The sequence below is a fragment of the Pezoporus flaviventris genome, unplaced genomic scaffold, assembly GCF_033815535.1.
Source record: "Pezoporus flaviventris isolate CSIRO_AGI_PZ_B2104156 unplaced genomic scaffold, CSIRO_AGI_Pfla_v1 ptg000030l, whole genome shotgun sequence".
NCBI classification, from domain to species: domain Eukaryota; kingdom Metazoa; phylum Chordata; class Aves; order Psittaciformes; family Psittacidae; genus Pezoporus; species Pezoporus flaviventris.
In genome coordinates this window covers 4,841,306-4,863,227 of record NW_026892578.1, presented here as the reverse complement: position 1 = coordinate 4,863,227, position 21,922 = coordinate 4,841,306, and the positions used below count along the sequence as shown (strand labels likewise).

Genomic DNA, 21,922 nt, shown 5'->3' with positions numbered 1-21,922 from the left:
TTGAACAAAGGCTTTATCTAGCCTTCAGACAATTCCATTTAGCTTTTTACTGCCATACTATCTGATGTTCGTCTGCTTTAGGTGTAGGGTACATAAATTGCTAGGAGCATGATACCTTAGTGTTCTGGATCTCGCTAAAGGTTGTTGACAGGCATGGGTTAAATACCAGGTTTAAATAAATACCACCCAAGAAAGGGCTATTTGAAATCCCAAATGTAGCCCTTGGCCTCATAAAAAACACATCTAACTTCCAGTTAGTGATGGGAGATCGTTTAACAGCTCAATTAGGAATACATGTATATTTTAGCTAGGCCCAGAAGGCCCGCTTTCAGTGTGGCTGGGGTAACTAAGAAGGATGGATACAGTATGGAGTGAAGCAGGTCATGGACACCCCCTGAACACCTTTAATCAAGCACTGTCATTGCAGTGCTTAAATTACGCAAAAGTGGGAAGAGCAGGGAGCCGTGAAGGCACTGCAGGAATTAAATCAGGCAGCTGGAGTGATGTGAAGGGGGCGCTTTTAAAATGGTTCTGATAAGCGCCATGTTACATGAGAACATAGACATCCAGATGGTAAAATGTGGTTGTCCTCCAATTCTAGTTTCAAGTAATAGAAAAGCAACACAAACCTTGACTAACTGCACATCATCATCAGTATTTTTTATCTGACCTTATGGGTAGCTATAACCTTGAGTGCAGGAATGCTGATGAAGAGCATATTGCTCCAGCACTGGGGAAGTAGCTCCTTCACCTGCACAAAAGGTTCCTTCGGAAGGAGCATTGCAGGGCCTGTCCTTAGGATCAGCAGCTATTGCTCAGATGGCATGGTTTGTGGAAAAGGGCTTAGGGAGGATTGCACTGGAAAATATCAGTTGTCGTTTTACTTTAGAAACCAAAGCATCCAGCTTTTGTGTTTTATAGTTTTGGCTGAGCTGGGTTTGGTGATAAATGTGTAAGAAGCAGTGAAGGGTGAAATTTGTTCATTTGGTCTGTGCACTCAAAATGCTTATGAATGTATACAGAGAAGGATAAGGAGCCACATCCTAAAAAACGCTGTATTGTGGCACTGGGGAAAATAGGACTGCGAAGATGTGTCCATGATATGGTGAAATGGTAACAGTAACATTTTGCAATGACACAGAACTTCTTTGCAAGCTGTGGGAGTCCTTGGTGGTATGGAATGGGTGGAATAATTGGATTAGAGAGTACCTGAAATAAAGAGAATTAGGGGGTTTAGCAAATTATCCCTGCTTTCCAAAGACTTTCTGATAGATGCTATTTAAGGAAACCTAATACACTGGAAACTTGTTTGGGGAAAAAACCAACAAACCAAACAACATACGAATTAAAGGACTACTCCTCAGCACAAAAATCATTCGTAGCAGTGTTCCACTAACAGTTGTTAAAGACGGAGACCTGAAGTTGCTTGCTATAGCAGTACTGTGTAATTTGCTGATGCTTAGAGAAGATTTTCAAGAGTAAATGCAGTTTTGGATGGTACTTAAAGCAGTCCAATACAAGCAAATAGGCTTTGAGGAAAAGCGGTTTGGAAGAAGTTCTCATGCTCTCAACTGCCCCTCACCCCTATGTGTAGTAGGTTTGTGGATTCTGTCTGCCACTGACATCGTGGATGGAAGGAACAACCTTGACAAACTTTAGTGAAAAAAAGGCTGTCAATTTCATTTTGTGGTGCAGTAGGGTAAGGGAAATGGCTTTAAACTGAAAGAGGGGAGATTTAGATTAGATATAAGGAAGAAAGAAATCCTTCACGTGAGGGTGGTGAGGCACAGGCACAGGTTGCCCAGAGAAATTGTGACTGCCCCTGGCAGTGTTCAAGGCTAGGTTGGACTGGGCTTTGAGCAACCTGGTCTAGTGAAAGGGAGTTGGAACTGAATGATCTTTAGGGTCCCTTCCAGCCTAATCCATTCTGTGAAAAGCAGCTTGAAACGGGAAGCTATTACGTGGAAAAGGTAAGCAAAGTTTAAAATGAGCAACTGTATATGTATTTGTTGTGTTTTATCACAAAAAAAAAACGGTAGGAGGTTGGCAACAGGCAATGGAAAATAGCCATTCTTGCGTTGCTTCTACTTTTAGTTTCAATGAACAGTGGCATTTCGTTATAAAGAAGACAGGCATGAGCACCCTCTAGGGGACATTTAAAAGGGTTTCCTACTGGATACTCTTCATTCCTTAAGGCTGGGTCCTCCTTCCGAGTTCTCCCCCTCGCCATTCTGCCAGAACTGTCAAGTGGAAAACACTGAGGTGAAAAGCAGACGGTGGCCCCGTGCCGCTGGCTTTCCTGCGGGGCCCTCGCCGTGGTGCCAGGCCGCCCTCTGGTTTGAATAACAGTGCGACGGGGCACGGCCGCCTGATGCATAGATTCGTCTTCTTACTTACAGCTTTCTCTGTGCGTACAGCGCAGGAAAGGTCGCTTCCCTTGGAAACCCAGAGGCTGCTCCCGGCGCCCCGCGGAAGAAGGAGGAGAAGGAGGAGCCGGAGCCCGGCGGGGTGGGAAGGGGCGGCAGGTTTGGGATGAGGCGGAGCTGGAGCGGCAGGAAGGGTGTTTCCCTGCGCAGCTCCCGGTTGAAGTGACTCAGACAGGAAACTCCCCGCCAGGCGCGGCCCAGGAGCGGAGCCGCCGGGGCCAGCGCGACTCTCGGTGGCGGCCGGGCGGACCGGAGCCCCCGGGCGGGCGGACGGGCCCGTCGCGCCGCCGGATAGCGCCGTTCCCAGAAGCCGGCGGCGAGCGGGTGAGCAGCGCTAACCCGGGCCGGGAGCGGCCTGCCCGCTGGTCGGGGCCGCTCGGGTGCGAGTTCCCCCCCCGTTTGTAGGCGCTTTATGCGAGGTGCTGAGCAGTCCCGCGCTCCTCTCGCTGGTGACCGCGATCCCCGTGCACTACTTTGGGTTTTATTTATCCCCTTCGCTCTGCTGCTGGCGCTGGTCCCCAGCGCTCAGGCGGAGCCGGGCCTCGCTTCGGAGGCGCTGGTGTGGCTGGCGGAGGGAAGGGCCGGGGGGTGGGCAACAGGCAAGTGGCTGTTCCTTCAGGCGGGCCCCAGCAGTGGGTGACGCCTCAGGGGTAGGTAGGTAAAAGCCAGTTTTAGTGTGTTTTTAATGGGTGTGGGGTCTGACTTGTTCTCTGTCGTGCGCAGCTCTTGTGTCGGTAGCCAGGGGTGGTTGGAGTTCTGCTTCCTAGGCTGTCCCGGAGTGGATTAGACGGGAAAAAAATGAAAGTAAGAAGCCTTATGCATGTCCATGCCGTCCTTTAGATGAATGAGATGATCTAGTGTCTAAGGATACATAGTTACATAAAGTAACTTCCTCTTGAGGAAGCTGAGTGGTTACCCAGTTAAACTAACTAATGCGGTAGGGAGAGTGCCAGTGTAAGCGCAAAACTCTCCAGATGGGCGGGGATATCCCGTCCGTCTCCTACCTGTCTCTGACTAGCAAGGAGGTGAAGGTAAACATGCACTTCATCGCTGTGAGTATTCCTGTGGTTCAACAGTAACCCTGCCTTTCAGTAGGCTCTCATTGCCTTGGTTTTTGTTCCTGCGCCGTTGGATGACAAGTTTGAGTAGCATTTAGACATGTAAATAGTTGGTTGTGCCAGGGAGGCGGTGCGGAGGAAGTTGTCTTTGTGGGGTGTAGCCAGTCTGCCTGAAGTGGTGGCTGGAGAGTGCGTGTTGGAGGGGGAGGGAAAGCTGTCTGGAGGAACTTCTTAATTAGAAGGTCATACCACGCTTTTCAGTAAACTGGGGGAAATTGAAAGCTTAGGCTAATGAGTGACTCAGGTCCTTATTGCATTGCAGTTACGTATTTACCATAACTTTTATAATAAACGTGCTGAACACGTACACATGCAGTGTTGCTGGTTAGCGTGTTTTTCAAAGTTGAACTTCTAATAAAGTTGTAGTGCAGTTGTGTGATCTCTGCATTACGTTTATATTAATTGTATTTATACAAACTGTTTTATGCTCAGACTGAAGATCTCTGAGCTATGTGCCAGAAAATGCGTTGCTAGTCCTTCAGAGTTCTAGCTCTTGGCTTTATTTAAGCCCTACTTTAACCTTTTAAAAACTCTTGCGTTTGTAAACACAGAGTTTCTTCTGATCTAATAATGTAAAAGGCTCTTTAAGCATTCCCAGACAACTGGTCTGTGAAGTCTGGCTAGTGTAGGCAGCCAGTTGACTTTGTAGCTGCCAGGACGGAGGAGGAATTTGGAAGCAGCCTGTACAGCAGCAGAGTGCAGCAGGAAAGGCTTAGTTTTGGTATTGTCAAAACTTGCTTGGCTTGTCCTCTAAGAAATGTAGTCAGTAGTCTGTTCTCTGCAGCAGCTTGGTTTGCTTGGGGTTTGGGTTTTTTTGTCTGGTGGTTTGTGCTTTTTTTGTTTGTTTTTTAATGGAATATCTCAGTTGTACTTTGTGGGTTTCAGATTGAAACACCTGATGTATTTATTTTGGGAATAAACCTCTCAGAATCTTAGGAGAGCAACCCACTTCCCTTTCCCAAACTGCCCTGCTGAAGATGAGTAAGACTGTGCGTTTTGTTCACAGACCTTGGGTTTGGTCAGTTCCTGTTGAGAGTCTTGATGAGGACAGTGAAGTGGTGTTTGAAATGTGTTAATTAAAAACTTCTCACTTAGTAGATATCACTATATTTAAACCTAAGTGGAGCTGATTTCATGAGTCCTTTTAAAATAATAAAAAATTTGCCTTATAAGAGAGGGAGTGTTTCACAATCAGTCCAGACTTTTCAGTTCTGAGCTTCTGAATATGTGACTTAAAAAGCTGCTAATCCTTTAGTGGTGTACCTGTAATGCCCAGAGCATACACGGACAAAATTCTTTGGTTTTTTTTCAGTTTTCCTGAAGTAGGATCAACCCACAAATTCCCTTGAGCCATTACAGAGGTTTTATGGTGTAATTAAATAATTAACAGACAGCTGTTCCAGCTGTGTGTTTTATGTTAGAAGTTATAAATGAGTATGTCTGTCTGATATACTCCTCAAGTTTTAGTTAGTGCTTTATTTACTCTTCTGTGGGACGTGGCTTGTTCCTGAGGGTAGGTTTCGCGATCTTGTCATAGCTCTTTTAGAATCATCTGATTGTTACTTCTTGTTTTGTTTCTCAGAGATTTCGAAGATATTCAGGCTGATGTGGAAGCTTCAGGGTAGTTGGATTTGAGCTGGGAAGTTAGAACAAAAAGATGAAACAAAAAAAGACCCACAAAGCTCCTTTTTCCTGGCTTTGGTTTTATTCTTCCGTTGGTCTGAAAGCTGCTGGAATAGCTTACAATGCTATACAGAATACAGTGAATTTTAGCAGGTATTTATGTGTGCATCAAGACTGTTTCATTTTACAGTCGTTTCTCTGTGTTCTCAGGGCAAGTTCTTCATGCGGTTCCTTTGCTGTACCAACAAGTAAAGTAAATTTTTACGTCGGGCAGCGTGTTACACCATAGTCAGTCTGAAGTCAGTTGTATGACTGGTTTTGCTTCTTCTGAAGCAGTTTCTGTATTTTTATTGCTTACATGTTTTCAGATGGCTGTAGTTACTATGGCAAGCCCCAACTTAAAAAGCAATTATTCTTGTTCCAAATTGTTTGTTTACCTAGGGATGCTGCAGGAGCTTGACACAGCCCCAGTGAAGTGGATGCATCCATCCACTCATGCACATGGCAGTATGATTAAATGGTCCTGAGCTGCCATTTGGACATGCTCTCAGTCAGATCACACACACAGAGGGAGTAGTAACTATAACAGATTTGGAAACTATTGATATTTAGAAAATATACTTTGTTACAAGTGGCCTCTGACAGGTCTTATTCTTGCAGGGCATTTTGGTATTTCTGTCTACATTGTTACTTGAATACATAACAAATGAAAACCACCTATGCTTGTCCTTTTTGGTGGTGCGTGTGAGCAGATCTGACACAGTTAACATGAAAGAAGGACATTTCAACATTGTGAAATATGACTGTATACTGACAAAAACTTACTGAGAACTTAGTAATGGTACCTATGTTTTAAACCACAGACATCAGTCTAGGCTTCTTCCTTACTTTGCCCTTGGATTCTTTACATCTGCCCATAGGTACTGAGGTGTGTAGTGCTCAGGGATATGCTATGCTGTGTAGTACTGGTAACTGAGAGTGTGTATTGATTCCATTAATCCATACCACTTGCCTTTCTAGTGGTAAAATTAATGTATAATGCATTGATGAGACTTGTTATAGGAGGGTGCAAAATAGCAGATAGTCTGTCTGTCTCTTAGCGCCAAAACTGTTGTAACTCATCTTCTGGGATCTCCTTATCTCTCAAACATACATACCAGTGAAAAAATCTGAAGCTTATTTTCTTCATAGGACTTAAAAGATTTTCCTCTGTGTCAGTGCGTACTGTTTGCTCTCTGACTCTGATGTCTGTAAATATATGTGCATTCCTAAATGTGTAGAGAAAATCCTGTCTTCAGACAGTGCAGCGTTTTTCTGGGAAAAGTGGCAGTCTTGGACTTCTAGCCATAAAAAGTAGGGCTGTGGTAAAGGTAATAAGCACAAATAACTGTCGGGCATTTGCCACCTCAGCAGAGCTCCCCCTCCCCGCAGGCTGACTGTCAGCAGGACCGCAAGTGAATTTACAGCTATGTAGTATTTCTAGAGAGAGACCATTGTGGAAGAGGTGATATAAGGTTGTGGCAGCAGAGTTGAGAGCAGATCTGGCTGGGGGTGCTGGGAAGGGATCCCAGCTCTTCAAGCCTTCCCATGTGGGAGACAGTGGTCCCTGTTCCCAGGGATAGCTAGGAGCAGCACTTGTGCCCTGCTGCCATATCCCTTCCCCACATCTTATCTTCTGTTGCTGTTCCATTCAAAGCACTCCTGGCTTACAGACATGTTACTCATGGAAAACGATTGCATGATTTCTCCATGCTCAGGCCAGACAGTGGGAGATTTTCTCAGTTTAATGGGGCGTCTCTTGGCAGCCCTCTCAGAGGGCTGGTTTCTGCAGGGAGGTTTTTCAGGAATATTGGTCAGGTGGTACTAGAATGACCGAGCCGATTTTTAAAGTGAAGAATTGCTACTTTGGAGCAAAAAATGGCATTCCTCCTGCCCACCCTCCACTGAAAGGCATCTCGAGAATTCAGGCAGCACATAGATTTACACTTAAGGGAGACTGTAGACTGCAGGGTTGAGCCTCAGCAATGATCTTATGAATCAATACAGTGTTAAGTAAAAGAAAAAAGTTAAATGATGCTTTTGGTTTTAGAAATATGTACTTGGATTTCAAAACCAGTGCTGTGGTTTTATGTTAGGACATGAGTCTTGAGAGTAGATGTGCTAAGTAGTGATTCCAGCTATGTAAATGGTATGAGGAGCTTTTGGAAATGCCTCCTTTATGCAGTGTAGGTATACAAGCAGCTTGTTTCTAGGGTTTAGCTAAAAATATGGTAGTGCTGTATGCCACTTTAAAACACTTCTGATAGGGACATGGACAGACTGTTCGCAGAAAAGAAAAATACTGTAGATGTGAACTTGATTTATAGTCTTCTTTCAGTGTAGCTCTAATTATTTCAAGTGGGTTCACTGGCATATTAAATCAATGAGAATACACTGAATTATGCATTCTGAATGTAAAATTTAGGTGTACCGTCATGACATATTGCTCAAGATAGATGTGGATGCTGATCTGGTGATATGGGAAGTAAAGCTTTTGACGAATTTTCACTGAAACTGCATATTTTCATGTTTTGTATAAAAATGAAAGTGTAAAACGTTAGTTACAGATGATGAGCTCTCTTAGAGGGGGAAGAAAGCTTGAGAAACTAAAAGCTATTTGCGTATTTCCATTTTCTCCTTCACCCTGTCCTGTAATATTTCCTTATTTTTTTAAAGGAACTATTATAACTTGCTTCTTGTCTGATTCTCCTCCTCTTCCCTGAAAAGCACATAGGGTACTTCTTTCTTTCTTTATTTATTTTTTTTTTCTTTTTAATAGCGCTAGAAGCCTGTTTGGTTTTTTCTTGGGTTTTTGTTTTGTTTTGGTTTTGTTCCCTCCCCCCCCCCACTGTAATTTGGCAGAATTTTACATTATTCTTTTGCTTCAGATATGAAATAAATACTTTTAAGCATGAATAGTACAAATTTGCCTAAAATATCTTCCAACTTCTTTTTCAGGTAAAGCAGTGTAATTTTTTTTGCTTAAATGAAAGCAGTGTTGCATTGTTGACTTCCTAAGTACTTACAGGTAGAGGGAAGCGGTGAGAATGACAGCAGACGGCCTCTATTATAGTAATTTTTATTGAAGTATTTGTTCACTTTTTAAAGTTAGAATCAGTGCTGAAGTCGGAGCTTTAGCTGTGGGTTTGCACTGAATAAACCTGCTGGATAAAATTAATGCCTGTCATATTATCTGGCTATGTATGCTTTAGACATAGTGGGATGGATAATGCAGAGGCTCTGCCAAAGGAGACTGAGGGGGCTGCCCCCAGTGGTGCTGTGGCTGATGGCCTCTGTGCAGGCAGGGGCTCTGCTAGGTGTGTTCCACAGAGAAGTGGTTTTCCTCAGTCCGACCCTGACGAAACCATGCCTGGAAGTGGGTTCCGGAAAAGAGTGCTGTCCTCCCCTCCCCTGAGAAAATAAGGTTTTATTCTTAATTTCTTAGTTTCACAGAATCACAGAGTGGTTTGGGTTATAAGGGACATTAAGGATCATCTTGTTCCAGCCGCTCTGCCATGGATAGGGACACCTTCTACTAGTTCTGTGAAATGAAAGTACCGTTCAAGAACTCTGATGCTTTAATAAACAGTTTGTCTGAGTGGCTGTGTTGTTGCTTGGATTTATATCTAAAGTTTCCAGACTCTTGTCTTTTAATCTTTGTGTCTCATCTCCATTACCTGTCATGAAAGACTGGTGCTGAGCCCATTACCAAACACTTCTTTCAGCATATGCACACAGGTATGCCCATTTTGCTTAAGGTGCTAGCAGTCCCTCCACACCAAATGCAAAGGACAATTGACCAAACCCATGTTGAATAGGCATGAGCAGTCTGTGACAGTATCCTTTCTGCAGGATGAAAGGTGCTGTATCTGAGCAATGCCAGGCTAACTCCATGGGCATATGCTTCCTCCTTTCTGGGGTAGTTATTGCTCTTGCTGTTTTTGTCATCCTTTACAGAATTCTTACACTGGGAATCTTATCTTTGCTAAGAAATGAGAGCGCTTTTCACAACTGCTGAACATGCCAGAATTCCTGTGCTTCAGTGCTTAGCTTCCATGCCAAGATGTGGTCTTGCCCAAAGCAGTGCCATGCAGCATTGCTTCCTTACACAACCATGCAGCAGCAGGAAGACTTAGAAACAGAGGTATAGAAGAAATGCATATTGAGGACAGCTGTAGGAGGTAATAGCAGCAGAACAGCAAAATGACCAAAGCAGGGAAACAAGAAGATTAAACAGGGGAGGGGAGGAGTGAACTGTATGAAAGGAAAAGAGTGTGAAAAAGAGAAAGGGAGGGAGTTAGTCAAGAAGCAATAAGAAGAAAGAACTGAAAACTGAAGGACAAACAAAATGTAAGTTGCAGTTGGTGCAACTCAAAGATGTAGTATCAGGGAGTATTAAAGGGATGAGGCAAGTAAGTGTAGCAAAATAGATCTCAGCACACCAAACCTAGAATGAGACAACAGTTCAATCTTTAACTTCATTCCAGCCTGAAGAGAAGCCAGATATTGCAGAAGGGTTTTTAGTATGTACAGAAGTTTAGGATTAATACATTTGTGTCCATGTTGACTCAGAACTAACTCAGCTCTGTAAAGAATTAATTAGTAAATTAACACAAACCTCCTCAGCCATCTAGCCCCAATATTTTGTGTTGGTGACTTATATCTTGGGCTTCAGGCTTAGGTACGCAGATATAACAAACCAAGCAAAACCCCTCTGTGAGTTCCTGTAGCACAACTGCCATTGCAGAGCGGGGTGCATGCTGCAGAGACAGGCCCTTCCTCCTTGTTCACATACATGGGATGCCTTTGGAGCAAACTTTACAGGGTTAGGCTTTTCCCATGTCATCGTAGTGGATTCTCTAATAAAACAAGTGGGGATGAGCAGAATTTTTTTCCCATTTTTTTGAAGTGTGTACATTGCAATCCATGTGAGATTTCTGCGTCGGGATACCATTTGATCTTATGTTTTATCATCAGGAACTTGCATCTCCTCTAAAACTTCAAGATTTGGAATGATACTGGAGATGCATAGTACTAACCAGGCTGCCTATTGAAATATGTGGTCATTACTTGCTGCATCATTCCATTCACTGTTAGCTGCTGCTGCTATAGATTTAGTATGTGCTCATCCATGGGCTGCTGCTGGCAGGCAGGAAAAGATAAAGCCACTCTTGTGCTAACTTGCCAGCAAGAATAGAGTGAGCTCAGCCTTGCACTAAAATACGGGAGTGCTAGGGTTACACAGCGTTCTGCAGTTGTGGGAGAGTTCTCTTACTGATACTTTAAAAGGTAGCAGTTAGTAGACTTGCACCTGGTGGCAGCCATCAAGGAAGGTGGTTCTGTCCTGCTGTAGCTCACCAGTCTCTGTGTAGGCTTCATCTGAGGAGCCCGAGCGTCCCCGTTCATAACTTGTGATGATAGTATAGTGTTAGGTCTTCCTGTCATTGGAAATGTGCTTGAATTCATCCAGGACACTGGAAGGGAACACCCATAGTTACTTGATGAGCATGACCGATTGTCATGAGTGCTGGTGGTCAGTGTGTCAGTGAGCTGTTTCAGCTACATGACAGCATTGTTAGCCATGGTGTCCTCCTGAGCCTGATTATTTTGTGGTGGGGAGAGAGGAACAGTGCTGAGTCAGGAAAGCCTGGCTTTTAGGTTGCATTGGTAGTTGCTTACTGCTGTATCTGATACTGTAGAGTTTGTTTTTTGAGGTGATAAGACTGGTGTATCTGAGCACTTGAAGCTTGTTTGCACAGTCAAAGATACACAGAATTACAGAATGCTTTATGTTGGAAGAGACCTTAAAGATCATCTAGTTCTAACACCCCTGCCATGGGTAGGAACACCATGCACTAGACCAGGTTGCTCTAAGCCATCCAACCCGGCCTTGAACACTGCCAGGGATGGGGCGGCTACAGCTTCTCTGGGCAACCTGTGCCAGTGTCTCACCACCCTCACAGTAAAGAATTTCTTTGTTATATCTAATGTAAATCTGGCCTCTGTCAGTTTAAAGCCATTGCCTCTTGTCCTGTTACTGCATGACCTTGTAGAAAGTCCTTCTTCCAGGTTTCTTGTAGGTCCCTTTTAAGTACTGGAAGTGTAGGTGGGTAGCACAGATTTTGCTTGTGTAAAGAGATTGAGATTGCTTGTCATGTGAAAAATTCACTCTGACTTGACACAAAGAGCTTTTAGTTTGGAAAGCTGAGATTTTCTAAAAAAATAAAAAAATAATAATACCCCCCCCCCCCCCCAAAAAAAAAAAAAAGATTTTCTGTGCTTTAGCCTTACCTTTCCCCAAATCTGTGTCTGCTCTTGGAAGCTTGCTTCCCACCATGTACCTCTCCAGTGGCAGAGCAAAGCAGTTAATGATGTGAACCACATGGCTCCATAGGAGTCTAATACTAAATCAGCTGTTTCCATCATGTGGCCATTCTCCTGGGACTTGCTATGGTGCTGGCACAGGATAATTCAGAGCCTGAATTTTTGTTTTCTCTTTTGCGCTTATTGAGCCTTTTTTTTTCTTCCAATCGCAGATGTATTTTTGCAGGCTTAACAATGTGTCAGATCTGTTGCACAAAGGACCATCAGCTGCTGTTTGCTTTCTTCTGCCTTTTACTTTAATCAGGCAGGCCAGTAAATGATGTGAAAAGCATTTTTCTGTGCTCCTTCAGCTTATGCAAATCTGTTGCTTAGGAACGCAGAGGAGCTTCAGTCCCGAAAGGAACATCTTGCTCTGATCCCCTTGGCAAAAAGGGGGATTGTGCCGTCCAGAGAACAGAAAAAGAGCATTCAAACGAGGAGATCTACTGCGTTGCTGTTCTCTAAAACACTTCAGTTATCAGCCTGTTAAATGTTTTCTGCTAGTCTGCATTGCTAGGTATGCAGTTGAACAGCTGAGGCTTTTGATATTTAATTAAAATAGAACTAAAAGGGAATTTTTGAGAGATATATCTTGGAGGTTTGAAAGAAAAGTGAATATGATAAGTAATCATTGTGCTGATCTTGGAAGAGAAAATGTGTTCCTTTTGTTAGCTTTTCTCTTCACAAGGGCGTTTTGTTTCATGGTTTAAGAGACAAACTTCCTTACTTCATGAGTAGGAGCATTTCACAGAATATTGAATCAAATTTTCTTCATAGGAAAATGATTTAATTGATTTTCTGCAGGCCAGTAACATAGAAGAATGATGCAATGGAACAGAAGAAACCTGAAAATGTTGTGTTGCTATAGGGATAAAACTGCTGCTGCTGTGCAGACCAAGACTGTTCCTGTGGGAATGTTGTCATTACTTCCCATGGAGTTCACTGAGATTGGTCCCATAGACCTCAGTTGAGCAGGCTATTCAATCACCTTCTTAAATTTGTCTTAATTTCTGTCCTGTGCATGAACTGCATAATGCCTTTGTCCCGGATAAGCCTTTGCTTTCCCTCTTTAAATGTTGTGCATGGAATTTTCCTGCTTTTCATCATGGTATTGTGTTCTGTAAAGTAGGGCAAGCTTTACTTTATCTGTCTTATCTATCTATCTATCTATGCCTGTTTTTAAAAGACAAAACAACTCATGTGGATATATATTTCAATTAATGGGTTTCATGGCAGTTGTAGTCTTCAGTATCCATGCCAGGCTTGAGATTTTCTCTTAATTCAAGACTCAAAGATGCTTTTGCAGACTTAGGAAAGAAGAGAGTCAGCGTCAAAGAAAGTGCTGTTTAAAGTACAGACATACTTCCTCTTCGTCTTATTTTGAGCTTGGGAACATGTACAAGCACTTGGAGATCACATGCATCTAATTAAAAGCAAAATGTGTGTTCAGTGGACTGCAAGAAGGCAGGGAGCATCCCTTCCCAACACTTGTTTTCAGCCAAATGAAACAGCGTTCTCAGCTGCAAAGTCATAAAATATTCTAAGGTTTCTGTAATCCAGCAATTTTTGTTGGTTGTTTAAACTCCACCTTCATTGTCTCACTTTTTGGCATGATTGTTCTGCAATTTTTTGGGGTATGAAATAATTTTTTCTATTTACAAATTTCAGTGTTTGAGATTTTTTTTGGGTTACATAGAGCACGGCCTTACCAAAACCAATTCCCTGAACATCTGCCAACGCCTCTTCTTTCTTGGTCTGTATTCTCATGCTGATATTTGCATGTGGCTTATTGGTTGGATCTATGCTAGTTTGAAGAGTTTACATTGTACTGGGTGCAACCATGGCCCATTCTGTGGAGCAGGAGGTGGGATGTGCTGCAGCATTTCTTCTTGCACTTATGCAATTGCACTAGCACATTGCTGAACATGCTGTGGTAACTTCAACAGCGGCAAAAGAGGGAAACCATGCTTGAGCCGGTCAAGCTTTGCTGATCCCAGCTCAAAGTGTGCAGGCCCTGGCTGGCAGCTGCAGCCCAGAGCTGTTGATGAAGCCTTTTGTGACTGGAGGGCCCCACCCTCTCATCTCCTCTTGAGCAGTGGGAACTTGCCCTGCAGTTACAGTGGCCATAGGATATGTTTTAGCTCAACTGTTTCAGGCTGTTTGAAGTGTAACTATCTGCATTTTGAATGGATTTATGCTCCTTTTAAACCTGAAGTTTTCTTGGTTAAATGACTGAAAACATAAACTTTGGAGAATTTCTTAATTTTGGTTTTTTTTTTGAGATGTGTATTTAAGATACTGGTGTTTAAGAATGGTGAAGTAAGTAAGTCCCTGTGGCTTTAAATGAAAAGAGGATAGACTTAGATGAGATATAGGGAAGAAGTTCTTCCCTGTGAGGGTGGTGAGGCACTGGCATAGGTTGCCCAGAGAACCTGTGGCTGCCCCATCCCTGGCAGTGTTTAAGGCCAGGCTGGATGGGGCATGGAGCAACCTGGTCTAGTGGAAGGTGTCCCTGCCCATGGCAGGGGGTTGGAACTGGATGAGCTTTAAGGTCCTTTCCAACCCAAATTGTTCTGTGACTTTCTGAAGAGTTTATGATCATTTCAATGCTCAACCCTCTACCTCTGAATGGGGACTTGGTTTTATGCTTTGTTCCCTGAAAAGCACTTGCAGTTTTGTGTTTCCCTGTGTGCCCTGTTACTTTTCCACTAATCACAGCGGGAGGTTAGTCAAAGCTGCTGCTTCTTTGACTCTTCTCATCCTGAGATTCAGCATAGCTCAACGTTTTCCCATTCAGCTCTTCCTGCCTGCCAGGCTAAGTGTGCCAGAGATGGTGGTGTGTATATTTGGAGCAGTGAGGGAAGAGGGTCTGTCAAAAGAGAAAACAGTGGCAGGTGGGCTGCTTTGAAGAGGATAGAGCCTCAGGAGAGGCTTGCTTTGCTGTTGCTACCATGGGGACAGTCTAAGCAGCTCGTCCAGGAGTAGATGAGATGTGCTTAATTTTTCAGCACTCATTTTCAGAGTCCACCTGGAAAGTGGAAGGAATGAGTGGAGAAGTTATTTCATCCATTGCTTTTTAATTTACCACTGCGAGCTGGCTGCAGTGCTTTGTGCCAGGGTAGCTTGAGGACCCAACTAAACTTAGCTGAACAAAGACGCTTGTTTTATTCTCAGGCTGTGGGGGACGTTCTGGTAATTAAGCTGAAGTTAAGCTGAAGAAAGTGCATTTGTTTACATCATTGTCTCTTTCATGTTTGTTTTTTGTTTGTTTTGTTTTTGTTGGCCATTAATGGTAAAAGGTAATTGCTGTCCATGAACATCTGATGAGAGGGTCCAGTGGAAGGCCATAAGGATGTCAGGGGTCTGGAGCATCTCTCTTACGAGAAGAGGTTGCAGGAGCTGGGCCTGTGTAGAGAAGACTGTGAGGGGATCTCATTAATGCATGTAAACATCTCAAGGGTGGGTGCCAGAAGAATGGTGCCAGACTCCCTTCAGTGATGCCCAACAAAGCAATGAGGAGAAGCAGTGGCCCTAAACTAAAGCACAAGAAGTTTCACCTCAACATGAGGCAGAACTTCTTTATGTTGAGGGTGGCAGAGCAGTGGAGCAGGCTGCCCAAGGGGTTCATGGAGTCTCCCTCTGGAGACATTCATAACCTTCCTGGATGCATTCCTGTGTAACCTGCTGCAGGTGGCCCTGCCTTGGCCAGGGGGGTTGGACCAAATGATCTCCAGAGGTGCCTTCCAACCCTAACGACTGATTCTGTCGGATGAGCATTGGTAGCAATAGACCTGGTTGTGTCCATTGCCTGATCTTGCCAGTATGCAGCAGTAAGTGTGCTGTAAGGAGCTGAGAGCAAAAAACCCACCTGGAAATGGTGGTTGGCACTAGATAATCTTTAAGGTTCCTTCCAGCCTAAACCATTCTATGATTCTATGAAATTGTCACTGTGTCCAGATGATTACCTGCTGCAACACTCCATGTTCCAAGGAGGAAGACTGCTGGATTACCTCTTTAATGGTTGTGTGAGGATAAATCCTTACGGATTTCAAGCTGAGAGTGCTTAAGTGTCAAATCTTTGAGTGATGCAGAGGAAAAAGTGTCTATCAGCTATAGGATTTAGATTTTAATTATTTTAGTTTATCTGAGGGACATTTAACATTGTTACTCCTTTTTTCCAAAAAGGAGAGCAGCAATTGCTATAAAGTGTATGTCTGCTTGCTGGGTAGTAGTCTAAATCAGTGTCTTCTGGAGAAAAGTTGTTTTTGCTGTAGCTTGATACTATCTACTTTTGCTTTCTTTTTTTTTGTTTTTGTTTTCTTCCAAAAGACTGAATTGTGCTGTTTATCTGTGTTCTGTAGGAATTGTTACTTGACAGTCTTAGTTCAGGGATAATGCCAATTTGCAAGTAGTTTGAACAGCCTATGTTCTTGTACCTCTCAGAGGAGTTACTTCCCATTCTTTCCCTGTGTATTTTCAGGATATTCAATATACCTTTTGGTTTTGGTTGTTTTGCTGTTTTTTTTAATATTTTGTGATAACATGATACCATCCTCAGCATCTCCTGATCTTGTCAACACAACCATAGAATTTCATCTGATAATTTTTGTGGTGAAAGGCTTTATTTTTCATCTGTAAGTAGATATCATCAAACCTAGTTATCTGAGGTTGAATTTTTAATGTTGGGAATCAATGTCTTTTTGAAGCTTAGCTGGATAGATTCTTAAGGTCATTAGAGGCTGTTTCTGGGCAAGTCTTGGCCAAATTTTTGTGGCAGAGGCTAAAGAGGAATTGTGTGGCAATTTCAGCATTTACAACAAGGTCTCAAGAAGCCTAAAGTTATTTAAGTTGCTTTACTCGTTTTTATTTAACTTGGTTGCTTGCTACAAGTTACATCTGTTGGGTTGTGTGCACCACTGCTCAATATGTATAAGGATTATCTCCTCTCATCAAGCATCATTTTCCTGTTTTAGCTATTTATAGACTGACTTCCTGAGTTCTCTTTTGATCTTCTCTTCAGTAAATAATCTGACCTGCTTAATCCTGTCACTGGAAGAAATCTGAAAAGCTTGAAGTTTTTTCCATAACTACTTAACTCCCTAGAATTTGGGGATTTTTTTTTTTTTTTTTACCTTTGAGCTTGAGAGCTGAATACTGCAGTCCTCTCACACTGATTCTGAAGTTAATGAACTTTTGCTCTTTTCTCTACTCTCTGCTTTCTCAGTCCTTACCTTGCTTGTTTGCTTATTCATTTATTTAGTCTTTTTTTTTTCATTTTGGCCTTTTTTTCTCTGTTTCTTTTGTCTAAAAGACTTTTCCCCATAATTGCTCCTGGTGATATTTTTTTCAAGTAGTCTGAAGCCTCAAGGGGCATAGAAGTGCATGCTGCGTGTTTTCTGACATGCTTGGAATTAAGAGCATAGATCTTTTACAAAGAGTTTGACATTGTTCTGTAAGGATGGAGATATGGAAATGATGTGCTTGCTAGGACTGAGAGTCATCTCCTTTTAAATACTAAAGTGGGGTATTTGTTGTGAGCAGGGCTTGCGTGGCTGGGAACAGCAGTACAGAGCCATGACATTTAAAAAAGATTGGTAAATCTTTTGCCTGAATAGATTTCAATAATAATCCAGCTCTGATTGAAATCAAAATGTAAACAATGCTGAGGGGAGCTTTAAGATTTGGTGCCTTTTTTGGTTTGTTTTTTCATGTGGACAGAATGTGATGGAGGTAGCTCAGTGAGCTTCTCCACAGCACAGGTCAACTCTTCTGACCAAGTCAGGCCCTCCCAGTGCTCATCCCAATCAGAATTGAAGAAAAAGAATAAACTTCAAGGAAGTATTTCTAGTCCTGGCCCCAGGGGTTGCACATCAGGCAGGGATGGAGCATGAACTGTGTGGTGGTGTCACCTGGCTGTGTGATGTAGTAAATTAAAAATAATAATGTAGACCAGAATCAGTAAAATTAATACAGCATCTAACTGAGCTGTTAGGTTGGTGAGGCACTGGAATGGGTTTCCCAGGGAAGTTGTAAATGCTTCATCCATGGCGGTGTTCAAGGCCAGGTTGGGCAGAGCCTTGGGTGACATGGTTTAGTGTGAAGTGTTCCTGCTCATGGCAGGCAGGTTGGAACTAGATGATCTTAAGGTCCTTTTCAACCCTAACTATTCTATGATTCTATGATGTGGTATCCTGGCTAACATGGTGTGAGGGTACCCAAGCTCCAGCTGCCTCCCTGCCGCTGCCATTGTCAAACCTCTGGTGCTCACCTCTTGGGGGGCAGAGAGGAAGTGTGAATCATGGCTTTGCAACGTTTGCAAATGTGTCAAATCTGGGCAGGAAGGAGCTGTTTCCTCTTTCACGTCTTGCTAGGTACCAGAGTAAAAAAGCTGGAGAGCAGGGGCATTGAACTTGGCCAAAGAAACATCAGGCACATGGGATACCTTTGGCAAAATTACAAAGTGGAGCTGTCAGCGAGTGATCTTAAAACAAGAAGGCTTTTGTAAGTCTGTGCCCGATTGCTTATGTTTTCCTGGTTGGAAAAATGCTGATCTGTCTTTAGGAAATTATGCTGAAGAGCTGGGAAAAACACACCTTCCTGTATTTCTTTTCACAACCCAGAGGGCAGCAGGAACCTTTTATGGCTCAGCTTGTGCCTCTGGCCAAGTAACAGGGGTTTCCCAGGCTTGTGCTGCTAAATAGGTGGCAGTGTAAGTGAAATGAAATTTTGGTTTTGCTTATGCTTTGGTTTCTATTTTTAAATTATTTTCCAAGTGTATAAAAAGAAATCCACACATAGTCCAATAGTCTGAACATAGGATGCTGATGCTGGAGGATTACTCTTGTGCAATTGTAAATACTGAGGCCAGAAGTGTGCAGGTGTGCTTTCTGGAACAGCGCAAACAGGTACTAAGTTGCTATAGTTTTTGAAGCGTGGATGGATAAGCTTTTTGTAGTGCCCCTCTGTAGTGCTGTCCTGCGGTGCAGAGGGAGGCAGGGCTATGAGCCTAATGGTCCCACCACTGGCACATCCCAGAGCGGCTGCTGATACAGCTGATTCTGCTTTGATAAGAGAGGTGAAGAGGAGGAAAAGCCTCTCAGTTAAACTAACCTATGTAAAGTGTTGTTTTCTTTTTTTAGCTGAAGCTTGATCTATAGGTACTCAGACCAAAACCAAATATTGTTTATGTGAAATACTCTGACTTCTTGACAACTCTATTCTGTTTCCTCTAAGGTAAAACTGTTCAGAGTCTGACCTTCTCGCAGGACTTTTGCCCAGATGTGGAGGTTTTTTGGCATTTGTTTATTTATCGAAGGGATGACGCTGTGGGTTTTACTGGTCTCTAATTTGAGAGTAACTGTGGTTCTTGTGACAGAGCTTGAGCTGGGCGTAGGCAGGTGTTGGGCAAGTGTCCCAGCACAGCTCTGCCAGCCAGCACTCCTGTCAGTCCCGTCCTTCCCCCTTTTTGGGCAGGGATCACAAAATGCACAATGTGAACATTTGTTTGTTTATTTTAACAAAACCTCACATGCTTGAGCTTGAAGCAAGCATTGGGCTGGGGTCTTAAGAATCAAAAGGCCCCTGGACCTTTGCAGTGGTGGCTGCTTAAAGCTGCTGGCGAGCTTTCTCTGTACATGGCATGTTAGCTTTGGGCAATGGCTTAGGATGCATGGTTGGTCTCTGAAGGTAGAGAAGTAAGCACTTCTGGTTGCTTCTTTCCCTTTGCTCTGGGTTTTGCTTGTTTTTTTGTCAGCTGAGCCCTTCTTTGGAGGAAAGCTGCTGTATCTGTGGGGCTTCCCCCAGGAAACCATAATTAGGTAAGAGAAAGTAAGGAGGTTTTCCTGCCAAGCCACTACAAGTACAGCGAGTGCTGGGATAGCCAGCCTGTCCTGGCCCTCTCTCAGTGAGCTTTGTGGCAAAGCTGGGGTGAGATCTGCTCATTCCCCCTGCATGTGGGGCTGGCAGGGCCCTGCTGCTCTGGGGTGCAGGTGTTCGGTGTTCCTGCCCTCCTGGTTAGAGCGGAGGGCAGTGCTCAGCAGCTCCATGCACAGTAGGTGAATGGTTATTCTCTCTGCAGAGAATAACTTGCAAAGCCTCATATAAAAAATGAGATGGCTTGATTAGAAGTATTGCCTTAAAAATGAGGAATTTTGTACTCCACCGAGGAGGGTGGGTAGATCATTATACAGAAGTGGATGACCAAGACCCTTTCTTCCTAGAATTTCTTCTTCTTGGTCTTCTTGGTTCAAAACCCCATGCAGTGGCAGCAGTTGGGAGGTTTATGGAGATTGCCGTGACTCTCAGAGTTTTGGGGCCTCTCTGGCACCCAAAGCAGATCTGGATGTCCTAGGACACAAAACACTGGAGACTGCTGACACCTTTTGACAGCCAGGTCTCCTGGTAGTAGTATCTGTGCATAGTTTTGAATACACATTGGCTGAAAACTGAGCATTAGAGGTCATCCTTTCCTCTGTTTTTAATGTATTTCTGGTGTGCAGCATGGAGGAAGAGAAACATTTCTCAACTTGTAATAGTAAGGAGGGAGGATGTTAGTCCTTGAAGTATTTTTTAAAACTCATATAAGAAAACTGTGTCAGTTTGTTTCCCTCCCATTATGGTTGAAGGGAAACTTCACATTTCCTCAACATTAATAGCTCCTTGCTTTTCATATTACTCATTTGTTTTCTGTGTATGTAGCAAACATATACATGTTATATGTGTGTGCATATACATATCTATATATATGTATGTATTTTTTTTTTAACCAGGGGCAAAATGACTGCTCAAGTAACACTGGAGGATGCCTTGTCCAATGTGGACCTCTTGGAAGAATTACCATTGCCAGATCAGCAACCGTGTATTGAACCCCCACCATCATCTCTGCTTTACCAGGTATGTTGTCATTGTAGAAAAAAGAGTTTTTCCATTTCCCATTGCTGTTAAGAAAAAGAATATGTGCTTTTCAAAAAAAAACCCCAAAAAGGAAACACAAACCCCAGAGCGTGTTTGTATTTGCAATCTATATAGAAATTCTTTTCCCTACCAAAGATTTAATTCTGTATCTTGCTTTCTTTGCAGCCAAACTTTAACACTAATTTTGAAGACAGAAATGCATTTGTCACTGGCATTGCAAGATACATTGAGCAAGCTACAGTCCATTCTAGTATGGTAAGTGGATGTTCAGATATACGTTTGTATTACTTGAAATAAAAGGGAAGGAACAAGTCTTCATGCAGCTCATTGTAAGAATTGTGGCCGCAGAAAACCAGAAACCGGGTTACCTACAGCACTTCCAGGAGGCAGTAAGATGAAAAGGTGTGTGACACTTGTTTTTTCACACATCTACTTCTTGGTAATTTTAAGGTTGTCTTTCTTCTTGGTCAACCAGTGTTGCTCAGGAGTTTTCTGATTTTATTGTGCATTTTTCCAGTATTGTGAGGTGTTGGTTGTACTGACAGCTAGCTGCTGTAACTTGAGTGAAAAATTACTTTCCATCCTCCAGAATTTACACTACTTCTCTGCCAGTTCAGTAGCATTGAAGGGTTTTTGTTGGCTTTCTCACTAAGGAGTGTGTATGTTAATGGGTTTATTGGCATGCTTTTGTATAATGTATCCTGCAGTTTTTAACAGTTCCACTGTGGAAGATAAGACTTCGTGCTGGTAACTCTGTCTCTGCTAATGGTGTAGCTGTTTTGGGAGACAAAGTAAATTTGTCATTTCATGGCATTCTTATAAATGAGGACTAATATGTCTTGTGATTCCCTAGAGGCCAGTTCACAGATGGTGAAATAGGCAGATTAAGCACCTGATTACATGCAACTGAAAATTATGTGAATTTACACCAGTCTACTTTTAAAATTATCTGGTGACTCCTTAACCTGTTTTGATTGTTTGAATATTGTTGGACCTCTCCTTTGACATTTAAAAAAGGATATTGCTCTTCAATATCCTTTGATATGTGCTGACTCTTTCATCCTTTACCATTCTACCTGCAGTGCCTGAGTTTAAAAAGAAAAACAAACACCACCCCAGCACCCTGCCCCCTCAGATTAGTATTTTTATTTATATTTATAGATCACAGTTTCTTTAGTTTGGGGAAGAAAAAACAACACAAAAAACCAATCTGATCTGGGGAGATGGTAATTTTTGTCGTTAGGTAAGCGTAATTGCTGCAGTTGTTGATTAGTGATCTGACAGGTATCTGTTGGCTTAAGTGGTAGGAAGATGGTCATGTGAACTCTCTCAGAATTAGGTTGGGTGCTAAAATATATGACTGGGAATTAATGGAAATTTTTTTGGCCATGGGATTATAGCCGAGATGGACATCAGTAGCTACTCAGCTCTGATACATGT

At 42.9% G+C, this 21,922-nt stretch overlaps 1 protein-coding gene across 2 annotated transcripts in view; it reads left to right on the top strand.

Annotated features, from left to right (window-relative positions):
• The first annotated feature begins 2,540 nt into the window (after nucleotides 1–2,540).
• Nucleotides 2,541–21,922, top strand: part of CYFIP1 (cytoplasmic FMR1 interacting protein 1) — an 82,849-nt gene continuing 63,467 nt past the window's right edge. The window contains exons 1-3 of one of the 2 annotated variants that reach the window (XM_061459764.1): nucleotides 2,541–2,750; nucleotides 20,338–20,461; nucleotides 20,648–20,737. In XM_061459764.1, the coding sequence (XP_061315748.1) occupies nucleotides 20,345–20,461; nucleotides 20,648–20,737 (207 nt within the window). In that variant the 5' untranslated portion in view covers nucleotides 2,541–2,750; nucleotides 20,338–20,344. Of the gene's footprint in view, nucleotides 2,751–20,337; nucleotides 20,462–20,647; nucleotides 20,738–21,922 lie in introns of those variants that run through there. The other variant, XM_061459763.1, reaches the window with a different exon arrangement.